Source organism: Ambystoma mexicanum, chromosome 4q (genome assembly GCF_040938575.1).
Source record: "Ambystoma mexicanum isolate Mex_15411 chromosome 4q, UKY_AmexF1_1, whole genome shotgun sequence".
NCBI classification, from domain to species: domain Eukaryota; kingdom Metazoa; phylum Chordata; class Amphibia; order Caudata; family Ambystomatidae; genus Ambystoma; species Ambystoma mexicanum.
The window spans coordinates 964,755,842-964,768,037 of NC_090928.1; the positions used below are offsets into that span (position 1 = coordinate 964,755,842).

Sequence of the window (12,196 nt, forward strand, 5' to 3'; positions counted from 1 at the left end):
GAGCTGGTTGGATCATACCGCTTCGAGGATAGATAAGAGAGGGGCAAGTGTTTCCCTATGCAATTTATAGAATTCCGCCACGTAGCCGTCCGGACCCGGCGATTTAAGATTAGGAAGAGCTCTGATTGCATCCCTGACCTCGTCTTCTGTGATGGCCCTTTCCAGAGTTTCCCTCTTTTCTTGCGTTATGCGGGGTAAGGTAACTCTATCTAAGTAATTTAATTGGGAAGCCTGCGCAGGAGTGTCGGACGCATACAGGGCTGAGTAGAATCGGGTAAACTCCCTAAAGATGTCCTCACTTTTGGTGCTGGTGGCCCCTCCCCCCACCTTAATTTTAAGTATTGTCTTGTCTTTCTGATCCTTTCTAAGCATTCTCGCAAGCAGCCGGTCGGCTTTATTAGCTTTAATGTAAAATTTCTGCCTGAGATGTAACAGACTCCGTTCCGCAGCCCGAGTCTGGATCAGGTCCAGCTGGCCCCGCACTGTCCTATTCTCCCTCTTGGTAGCCTAGGTCTCATTTCTTCCCATTTTGGTGGTTATGCCCCCGAGTGCCTCTTGTAGGCGCGTCTCCTCTATTCTCAACTCCCTTTCCCTTCTTGCCTTAATCGCTATAATTGCCCCTCTCCCGAACCTGGAGCGAGGTGTCCCCTGCAGAGTTCTCAGCAAAGAAGCATTCTATTTCCTCCTCCACCTCTCGGGCCAATACTTGATCTTTAAAAAGGGGAATAGGGTAGCGCCATTTCCACAACCCCGAGGGTCTGCCCTTCGCATTCAGGGATAAAGTCAAGGGGGCGTGGTCAGACAATGTTGTGATACCCATAGAGATATCTAGGGCCCTCCCCAACAGGTTGGCTGACAGCCAAATGTAATCTATTCTTGAATGGGACTGATGGGAATGCGAATAGCAGGTATAGCCCCTTATCTGTCGCCACGCATCAACAAGGGCCAGGTTACTGATTCTCTCCTTCAGGTCGCGGAATGGTCTAGCCTGTGGTCCCGCCCCTCCTGCCGTTCTGTCTTTCGCTGGGTCCCAAGCAATATTGAAATTGCCAGTGAGAATAATAGGGGACTTGGCGAACTTCTCAAGCCTTCCCAGAGAGCATTGGAGGAACCTCTCGTGCGCTGTATTTGGGGCATATATCGTTGCCACCGTGAGGGGATGCGATATGTAGATCTAGCATGTCTCTAAGGGGCAGTAGGACCCCTGCTTTCTTTTCAGATTGAGTCGCTTGCGGTGACCTGGAGTACCCCCAAATCTTCACCCTTCCTCAGTCCGCTGTGCGGATATGGGTCTCTTGGAGCGTAACAATGTCTGGCCGTTCGCGCCTAATATAGCACTCTAGTTTCTTGCGTTTGACTGGCGAATTGAGGCCGTTTACATTGAGGGAGAAGATCCTCAATATGCGTTGGCTAGGCTTAGCAATTCAAATGGGAGTGACCAGGCTCCCAGTCGCCCTGCTTAGACACCCTCCCCCTCTCTTGGGCTCTCCCTTTCTGATTGCGCTGTAGGACCCTTAGTTTCGCTTCTAGGACACAGGCTCTCCCCAACCCCCCCTGTCCCTCTCTGTCCCTCCCTCCCCCCTGGCAGTGTGGGATGACTGGCCTCAGCCCCTCTCGAATCAGACCCTCGAGAGTCGCCCCATCGAATGCCCCCCCAACTGTTCCAACGTGGAACCTCCCAGTCCCTTTCCAAGATGTGAGCCCCTCCCCCTTAAGACCTTTGCGGGTGTTGCTGATAAACTTGACCATGCCAATCATATTAACCTACTTCTTCTATGCCCTTCCCAGGCATCCTTTTCCTGGACCGTCAGCCAGGTCCTGTACAGAACCTCGCTCTCCGTGAAGGGTCAGTCACCTCTACGGTTGCTGTCCGTTCTTTGGCGATGGGCCCCTCGGGAGCAACTTCGTTTTTCCTCGACTTCTTGGACCGGGCCGTGGACCATTCCCACTCTCTACGGGTGGGTCTCTGGGGAGGAGGCAGAGTAGATGATGGCATAGCGCCCTCCTCCACCCCCAGCAAGGCGAGACCCTGTTCACAGGTAGTGATCTTCTGAGGTTTCCCTTTCCATTCAAAAGCCAGGCCAAAGTGATGGAGCCATCTGTAGCGAATGCCTTGGGCTCGCAAGTGGGAAAGTACTGGTCCCATTCTTCATCGCTTATTTAATGTAGCTTGCACCAGATCCTGATACAGAGATATCTCCGCCCCATTATAGGTGAGCCTGCCTGCCTTCTGTGCTGCCGAGAGGATCTGCTCCTTCAATGAGTAGCTGTGCAAGGCCACGAGGTCATCTCAGGGTCTAGCGCCTGGCTCTGTTCGCTTGGGACCTACTCTATGTATCCTATCGAAGACAATGTCTTCCGTCCAAGTCGCCTCCAGGAGGTCCACAAAAATGCCCTTGACTGTTTGGGGGAGATCTTAGTCCTGGGTGTCCTCCGGAAGCGCCTTAATCCGAATGTTCGAGCGCCTAGACCGGTTTTCTAGATCTTCTACCTGGAGCTCCAGGTTATGCGTCGCTGTCGCCAGTGTCTCCAGGAGGGAGTCCGTCTTCCTTGCGTCCTCAGCGATATCCTGAATCGCCCTCTCCTTTGTATCCACCCTTTCCTCTATCTTGCTGGTGTCCCTTCTGATCTCCTGGAGACCCTCCGCCAAGTTCTCCATGAGAGCGTCCATTTGCTTTTGGCCAGCTGTGGTAATCTTTTCACCTATGTCTGCCAGGAGGAGCTTCAACGCTGTCTGAGTGATGGGTGGTTGTTCTGGAGCCTCCAGGTCCGCCGAGGGGCCCCCGTGGGCCACTCGTTAGGGGATGTTGCCTGGGTGTCCTCCTTGTAGCCCATATCTTGGTCAATGTATTCTCCTGCATTCTCCTCGGGGGTCTTTGAAGGGGTTGCGTATCCTTGGCTTTATTCTTTGACATGGTGCCGGCGACCCCGGGAGCTGAGCTCAGTGTCCGCACTTCCAAGATCGCCTGGACGGGCCCGTGGTCCACCCCCCAAGGGGGCGCTTCACCGGTCCTCCACAGGAGGAGTGATCTCCACCACCGCCCACAGCACTGGATGAGTATGGATAGGCGCTGATGTGGGAGTCACCTCGTGGGTGCTAGTGGTCGGGGTGGTCCTCTAAGCGCCACCACCCTCCCCCGGATGAGTCCAAGCTTGCCGCTGTAGATGAGGCCTCACAGAGCCTGCAGGAGATGGTGAAGGCAGGCCCCTGGGCAGTGGAAGTCCGTTCTGAATGCTGTGGGGCCGAGATGATATGTGGCACCGTATGATATCCAAAAAGGGAGGCAAATGGAATCTCCTATGCAGAACCTGAGCGCCCCCGGGAAAGAGTGGGGGTCTCAGGGACGGGGGGTCGCCGTTCCTCCCAAGCGCCTCCCACCTCCCCCTCCAAATTGCTCCCTTCCCACTCTCTCAATTCGCAGGGCTCCCAGGAGATCCTGTCCCAAGGGAAGGCAGTCAGCAGGAGGGGGCAATATCCGATGCAAGGCAGTTGGAGGAGGTGCTTCCCGCGGATGCTAGTGGGTAAAAGCCACCGCCCCCCCCCCCACAAGGTCATAGTTTGTTCACACCTTACAACAATTACAAGGTGCAATGACATCAATGTCAGGAGGCCTCCCACCGCCAGGTCCAGGATCGCGGCCTGTAGATGTCTCCCGAGTGGGCCAGAGCGGAGGGGCGAGCCACTTTCCCCAGGGGGCTGAGACTCCCACAGGGACTCCCCCTCCAGTGCTAGCTGCTCCTCTCCCCCCACTGCTGGTGTGCGCAGCGCTGAGAGGTGCCCAGCCCCGGCTCCAGTCCCCGCTGGCTTCCTCTCACTCCCCGCTGAAGGTGTGGGTGGAGCCGCGGCCCGGGCAATTGCGGCTTTAATCCCTCGCCGGCTGAGTCGGGGAGTGCCTCCAGTCCCCTCCGCTGTCGTCCGAGATCTGGAAGCCGACAAGGCGAAGGAGGGAAGTCACGGGGGGACAGGGTCATGCTGCGCCCCAGGTCCTCAAGGCACAGTCCAATGGATTTCCCCAGCGGCGCGACCCCCTCTTCCTCCGCCGTTGGATGACTACCGCAGGAATTTTCTGTCTGCACACCTAGCAGGTAAGGCCGGCCCCGCTCACAGGACCAGTGGTCCCCAACGTCTGTGTCCTGGGTGAAGGTCGTCAGACCCTGCTCCCTTGTCGCCTCGGGGGCTCCCGCCTTCTGTATCTGCCGCCTGGGGAGGGCTACATGGACAAGATGTATGCTTGCAGGGCCTGGGGATCAGGAGCTCGGTGGTCACGGTGTTAACAGCATCACAGCCATCTTGGGAATCCCCCACTGTTCAACATTATTGATGCGCTGGGCATCACATATACCAACTATGCTGATGACACGCAGGTCCTCATCCCCCTCACCGGCGACTATGAGTCTGACATGGAAACCCTCAATTCCATCTACTCCACAATCCAAGCATGGATGGCAGAAAACTGGTTGTGCCTGAATGGTGTAAAAAGGAATTACTGCTAACAGAACCCCCCTAACCCTAAAGAAGCTTGACAAACAGTCTAGTGCCTTCACGATTGACGACACTCAAATCTCTGTCTCCCAAGCGGTCAAAATCTTGGGAGTCTACTTAGAACCGCATACACCAACCGTATGACTATTCCCAAGACGCTGAGGGTTCCCGCAAGAGGCTCCTGCTTCCCTGTCATGGCTGTGACCCACTAGACCTCCCTATCACCCTACCTCAGAAGCATAGATTCACACCTAGCTTTCCGGAAAGCTATAAAAACTCTGCTGTTTGTATAACAGTGCCCCCGCACTGCTGCATAGCTGTCGCTTGTGCTATATGCTACTATTTCTGCAGTGAAACTATCACCTTGGTTGTATGATACTGTAACCTGTAACCACCTCAGGTAACAAATTACATATACATGTAAGGTTATAAGCTCACTGTAACCATGAACAAAACTCTCTCCTTGTAAGTAAGACGCTTTCTTGCAACAGCGGCTCAATTCCTCTGGGCTGCTAGTGTGCTTTACAAATTTAAAATAAAATAAAAATATCTTTGCTCTCACAGTGCTATCTAGTGGATTTTACATTACAACAATTCAATTTGTACAAAGGTTTATACAGTCGTTTATTTTCATTTACCTAACCTAGCATACATTCTACCTACACTTGACCTAAAAAGTACCTTTCAACTGGTGGGTAAGCCCCGTCCCCCCCCTTCCCTTATCGACCCCAGAAGACTCCCTTAATCCCTCCTTTTTATACTTTTTATAACTGAGCCCTTTTTTTGTCTTTTTTTCAATTATAAATCCAACTTGCAATGTTGCATTATTCCCTGCAATTTCGAGATTCAAACCTCGGTACGATTTTGTTATACCCTAGTTATTTTGGGATTTTGTTGTAATCATACCTTTCATCAACGTAAACACTGGTCACTGGTAAATTGACATATAAATCCTTTTTAAAATTCTCTGTAATACATGTCCGTAACTCCTTATCTTCCCAAATGGTTAAGACATACCGTTTACCAGGAGGAATGATTGCAGCTTGAATTGAATCAATAGGGCTATCCCATACCTCATGTTGGTGTAACCCATCGGCAGCCTTTTCACAAAAGATTTGAAATTTCAATTACACTAGATGCAAGGCTGAGATTAAATTGGATAGCCAACAACTACCAAGGAATTATCTCTCTGTACAGAAGGGGATAGCCAACAATAGTGCTCAAAGAAATGAGAGCTGAATGTAATTATAAATCAAATTCTTATTGGCCAGATTATCTCTTACTAATAAGAGGTTACCCCGAAGGTTTGGTGCATATATAGTACTATTTTCATAAATTATCACATTAAGGGATCTTAGCTATGTGAAGAGCTGGGGGAACAGGTTAGAGGTACGCCGGAGGCTGGAGAACACTGCCTGCTATAACCTTCTGACCCAAAATATGGTATAGAGGTACTCCACCGAAGTCTTTCGCCATCCCCAGCTTGCTTGCTCACCTGGAACAGTGTTAGGTAAAATTTCATTTATGTGCAATTTTCCATCCATTTATGGACCCCCCCCCCAAATATTTTGCTTTTGTTTGGCTTTCCTGTCCTGACTTTTTCCAGTCTAGTCCAGCCTTCAGACGAACTCCCCTTGGCTTTTGCTCACTTGTTATAGAGAAACTGACATATCCTTCAGACAGTCAGTACTGGGAAACTGTTTCGCTTAGTCTTTGACTAAGTTGCCATTTCTTGGTAACTTTTTAACAGTGCACAATGTACCTTCCAGTACCGTGCGCTGGGGTCCCTTTTTGTTTTATGGCCCTAGACACCCTCAAAGGATTTTTTGGTGATTGTACGAGTGTGCCTGGGACAAACTGGTGGCAGCAGTTACATTTTCTAATGGTTCGCTTCTTTTTACTGAATCATATCGTGTTTACCACGTTTGGTTAAAGACTGTGGCCAGGTCCGAAAATGGTAAGAGCCACAAAGTCTTTTGTTCTGTCCCATGGCCATTTTGGCCCTTGCCTTCAGCTAGGTCGAGTAACCCGGGTTTCCTTATTTGGGCATGCAGCCTCCCACAAACAAAAACGATCTCTTTTGCAGGCTTCTGCCTGTCACGTGTGGGTGCACAGGAAGCGGGTTGGGACAGCCTAATCCCAGTCAACACTACTGGTATCAGGATGTCTGGAGTGGCTGAATGACTGAGACCACTGTGGTTCATGATTGGTCCACGCCTGCAAGAGAGCAGATCTTCGATTGGAAGTCCTTGATTTTTGTGCAAAGCTATTCTTGGATAAAAGAAGGGGCTCTGCATCCATTCCAGGTCGATCACCTGAGTTCTCACCGAACTACAGAAGGAGCCAAGTCTCCTTCACGAAGATACAGACTTGTGAAATCACTGGAGATGCTTTGAAAGGCTTTGGCGCCCTTTGCCCTCTGCTGTCCCATTGGACCTCTGTTTTCTTGTTCGATCAATAAGGCCTGCCAAGGTGCTTCTCCTCTTTGCAGTAGTGGGAACAACTACTCTCGGCGCCCCCTGCTTACCCACTGAATGAGCCCCTTCAGAAGTGTTCCTGTGCCATCTAGTGAACTGTCCAGCTCTACCTCAGGGTATTCCGCAGAACTGCTGCCGTCTTGCAAACCTGAGACTTGGGACATCGCTTGCTTGCGGTCCTGTGCATTCTCGTGCCAAATTTCGTAGGCCTAGCTCCTCTTGGTCCCAAATTAGGAGAGTGCGTAATACTGCCCGCACCCGATTCCTGCGTTACTACCTGTTGGTGACGGTCGCTGTAGATCCCTTGCTGTTCTGCTTTCCGGTGCCCTGAAGCCTGCTGCACCATAATTTTCTTCATACCTCCTTGACAGCTGAGAAAAGGCAACTGTCCCGTCACAGATGATCATTCTCCCCTGCAGCCGCTTAGAGCCAGAGAGCCGAGAAACTGCAGGACTCTAATCTAATAGCGACCTCGTATAAACTGGACGTACGTACGAATATCCTTTTAAAAGATATTCGAACGTGGCTGGATTAACATGCGCTCCCCAGCTATTCTCGCCATTTGAACACTGCTTTGCTGGCAAGGGCAGGGCCTACTCAAATAGTGGGAACCAATTTTTCATCGCCTCAAGCTGCTTCCTGACTGTCTACAGCCCATCCAAGAAACACCACTTTTTGCTTCACCTGCGTGACTGCGTTTTTATGCTCAACTGTACTGTTGAGCACAAGACACCCCTCTTCTTATGGTTGAATTCGAAAGTTAGGGAACGACTCTGAAGAATTGCCTAATGCTGTTAAAGTGCTAACTCAACCCTCTCTTTACAGGTTGTGGCGGTATTTTATCACTAAATTGCATCAGGAAACGTAATGTGTATATATAGTATAGTAAAAGGATTTTGTGTGATAACTGTTTTCGCATTGCTAAAGTTACTTGTCTCTATTGGTCCGGCCGACAATAAATGTATAGATATTTTTCATATACACTTGTCCAAGAGTGATTTGTGGTTCGTTGCTGTGTGTGCTCATTGTGCGCTTCGCATCACTCTCACCCCTCCTGAGACTTGGTCTTCACCGCCTGTCAAGCTACCTAGATTGGTCTTGCTTCTCCGGAAGGTTCCCCTGTTTCACTAAACCGAAGGTGGCCTCCTAAACTTCTGCCCAAAAGGTCAGAATTTAGAAATCCATCTTAACAAATTGGTGTACAGTGGTGTGATAAGATTGGAGGTTCCCAGTGTTGCGCACTGATAAGGTACCTGTGTTACACTTCTTCTGCATGAAGACCGTCTTCCTGGTTGGGGGCACTGGAGGCAACCTGTGTGAAAAAGGAGCACCTCTCCAGTTGAGGAGGGAACTTCCTGTGCTTCACCAGTTGCTGACCGTACTACCAGATATCAGTGGAGCTCTGAGTGCTGTGTTCCGGCACTGCTGCCTTTGCCCTGCCAATTTCCTTGGACCTCCAGTCAATGGCAATTTAGTTTAGTTTAGTTTAGTTTATTATTTGTATAGCGCCGCCTGGCCCTAGGGCATCCAGGCGCTTGCGATGAATACAACAAGAATAATGAGTACAACAAGAATAATGCAGCAGAAATGTACAAATCGATTACATATTTACAAATTTGCAGTCTTGGTGCATGCTAGTGAGGTAGGGCTAGGCAGTTTCTTTGGATAGAAGCCAAGTTTTGGTGTTGTGTCTAAATCTGTGAAAGGACGGTTCTGATCTCAGCTCGAGTGGAAGTGAATTCCAAAGTTTGGAGGCAAGCACGGGGAAGCTGGAGCCACCTGCTTTTTGGAGCTTAAATCTTGGGATATTTAAGCAGTGTGTTTGAGCTGATCTGGTAGGGCGCGCTGGGGTGTGGTGCTTGAGGTTGTCGGATAGGTATCTGGGTGCTTGGTTAGCTAGGCATTTGTGTGTGAGTGAGATGGTTTTATATTCAATTCTTTGTGGTATGGATAGCCAATGGCAGGTGCGTCTGGCGTCCGAGATGTGTTCATGTTTGGGTATGTTCAGGGCTGCTCGCAGGGCGTTGTTTTGTATGACTTGTAGTTTGGTGATGTTTTTCAGATTGGTTCCCAAGTATAGCGCATTGCAGTAGTCAACTTTGGAAAGGACTACTCTGGCTAAGGTGATGCAGTTGGATGGTGAGAGGTAAGGTCTGCTGGCATTGATGAGTTTACAGGTGTAAGCAGTGGCTGATGAGATGGAATTGATCTGTCTTGTCAGTGTGAGGGAGGAGTCGAGGTAGATTCCTAGGGTTTTGACGCTGTTAGAGACGATGATGTTATTGCCGTCTATAGTGAATGCTTGATAGAGTTTTTCGAGTTTATTAAGTCTGGGTTTGGAACCTAGGAGAAGAAGCTCGGTCTTGTCGTCATTAAGGCATAGGCCATGCTTGGCCATCCATTCTTGGATAATGGAATAAATGTTGTTGAGAGCAGTGAGGTCGGTGGAGTAGTCGCCTGTTAAAGGGATCAGTATTTGGGTGTCATCTGCGTAGTTGGTGTAGATGACACCCAAGCGGTCCAGTATGTCAAAGAGGGGTTTCGTGAATACATTGTATAGAGTGGGGGAAACGCAGGAGCCCTGGGGGACACCGCAAGTGACTGGGGCTGGGATGGCAGAGGCTGTGGGTGCGAAGACTCTCATGGATCTGTTGTTAAGGAAGGAATGGATCCATGCGTTGGCGTTATCTGAAAATTTGGCTGCTGAGGATAGATGTTTGCAGAGGATGTCGTGGTTGACCAGGTCGAAGGCGGCCGATAAGTCAAGGAGGAGAAGGAGGGCTAGTTTACCATTGTCTTTAATGTTGTCCATCTGTGTCTTAAGGTCAATCAGGGCGGTCTCAGTGCCGTGTTTGGGGCGGAATCCTGATTGTCTGAGTCCTAGTAAGTTATTTTTCTCAAGGTGGTTCTGTATCTGGAGATAGGCAGCTCTGTCGAGGATTTTTAGTAGGAAGGGTACAGTCGTTATGGGTCTGTAGTTGGTGGGGACATTAGGGTCAAGGGTGGGCTTCTTAAGTAAAGGAAGAACCCAGGAGTCCTTGAGGTTGTTGGGCACTATGTTGGAGGTGAAAGATGCGTTGATGAGGGAGGTGATGAAGGGAGCAAGTTGTTTGGCTGCATCTTTAATGATAGGGGCTGGGCAAGTGTCGCCTTGGCATTTGGACGGTTTAAGAGAGTAGATTATTTCTTCAACCTCTTTAATGGTTATGGTGGAAAACTCAAAGAGGTTATTGTCATCATTTTGGGAGGTGGTGTGGGTGTAGATGTGGGTTTGAGGCCCCACAGAGGCCAGGATAACTGCTAAGGGAAAACAGGAACACTGCTCTCCTCTCCTACTAGCAGGAGACTGGCATAGTGTCTTTCTTTCTTCTCCCCCTACCTCTGACTGTGTGCCGACTCACCCACTTCTCTGGCCACTCTCATTTTCCTAGTGATACCAGGAAAGTGGGAAGAGAAGGAACACTGTAGAGACTAAGATTAGGTACGTGGAGTGGAGTGACTGTATGCCTCTCCTGATGTTTTCAGAGGAAGAGGAGCATGGCAGCCCTGCCCGTTCCTTGCCTGAAAGTGTGTGCACCCTTTTGTGGAAGTTGTGCAGGTAAAGTGTCAGAACTAAGAGGTAAATTACACGCAATCAAGGCTGATTTTTGAGTAGGGCCTCTTTCCTCAGAATCTAACATGCATCCTGGCGTTATTGCTATGAAGTAGGAATGTCAATTGAAAGAAAGACTGCTAAACACTGTGCATGCTATTGCCCAATGAAAATTCACACTGTCGAAAATGTGGTAAATCATTTTTGGTGCTGACTGTTATAAATCTTGACGTCATTGTGACATTTTACGTGCAAAAATGACGTGTCTGAAAAAAAAAACCAGCAAGGCAACCTGTACTTTCAGTTTGTGTACTTGCAGGCTGTTGTAATCACGTCTTATATGCTGAAAACGTTCTGCAGACATGAAACACCTTGTATAGCAATTTTCCTCATGTTCATTTTGTTTTTCAACCGCACTGACGGAAAGACTCTTGCTAACCACATTGAAAAGGCAGCGTGGCTTGAAACACAAGTGAAACAGCTCGAACAACTTGTGAACCAAGAGCAAAATCGACTTGATCTGAGGCCTGTGTTGGAGACCATAGAGGACATAAAGGGAAAGATTGCATTCATGGAAACATACGAACATCGTCTAGGTATGTCAGCATTGTTACTGCTGTTTCTAATGGGTGCGCAAATAATGCTTTACACACTGTTATCTGTACTGGTAATACTCAAAACACAGTGTGATCCCCATTTTATAATAAAAAAACAGGACAAAAGCAAAGAGAGAAAATCGAGGAGCCTGGTTCCCATGCACTAATTAACTGCAGTGTACTCTCCCAGGTACTGGAGAAACCATTGTGTTAAATAAAGAAACTTAATGTTTCTGCACCACAAATAATCCTTGCACTAGGGAACACAATAAACCTAATCTTGCACTCATAGACTGCGTGTGGTTTATGATGAACAAGTGTAGATTGTGTATTGTGAACTAATAACAAAACAGGGCTCTGGCTTTTATATGAAGACCCAGCCTCTTCTCACCTATACTTCCACTAAAGCTCCCATCTCCGCTCTTGATAGTCTACTCGACTACTGCTCGAGGCTCCTCTTGGGCCTCACCCTCTAGTCCTATTCACGCTTTGCCCTGACCTTCCCAGGTTTATCTCCCCTCACTGTACCGCCTTTATGCTCGCTGGCTCTCCATTGACAACCAGTCGCTCTTCAAACGTCTCCTATTGGTCTTCATATCTGTTCCTGGGCTGGCCCCTGTCTACCTGGCTCCTTCTATCACCCGCTGCTCCCCACCTTGCACCGTCCTTTCCAGCACCCTTCTCAGAATCCCTCCCCTTGCCACTCTGTGCCTCTTCCCTATTCATCTCCTTTTTCCTCCTCGCTGCACACCACAGGAACTCCCTATCATGTGAAATAAAAAACGCAACCAATATTCATGCCTTCAGGTAGCCCCCAAGCTTCATCCCATACACACTGAAATGGGCCCCCATTATGCTGGCACGTTATCCCCCCACAGCATGCTTCTCCCCTGTCTTGGTTCACACTCTGACACGTCCCCTTTAACTATACTTGTCCCTTGTCTGTTTGTGCCATGCCTGGACCTTGTTCTAACAGATACAGTGGACTATTGTGCTGCAGTTTCCCGTCCTGCACTACCCCCTCCGACTGCTCACCAGCCCCCAGTAA

General features: G+C 49.4%; 1 protein-coding gene across 1 annotated transcript in view; it reads left to right on the forward strand.

The window, feature by feature from the left end:
• The window catches only part of TRAF5 (TNF receptor associated factor 5), a 579,796-nt gene that overhangs the window by 497,675 nt on the left and 69,925 nt on the right, over nt 1-12,196 (forward strand). Inside the window, exon 10 of the mRNA XM_069608517.1 lies at nt 10,980-11,148. Within this exon, the coding sequence (XP_069464618.1) occupies nt 10,980-11,148 (169 nt within the window). The remainder of the gene's footprint in view (nt 1-10,979; nt 11,149-12,196) is intronic.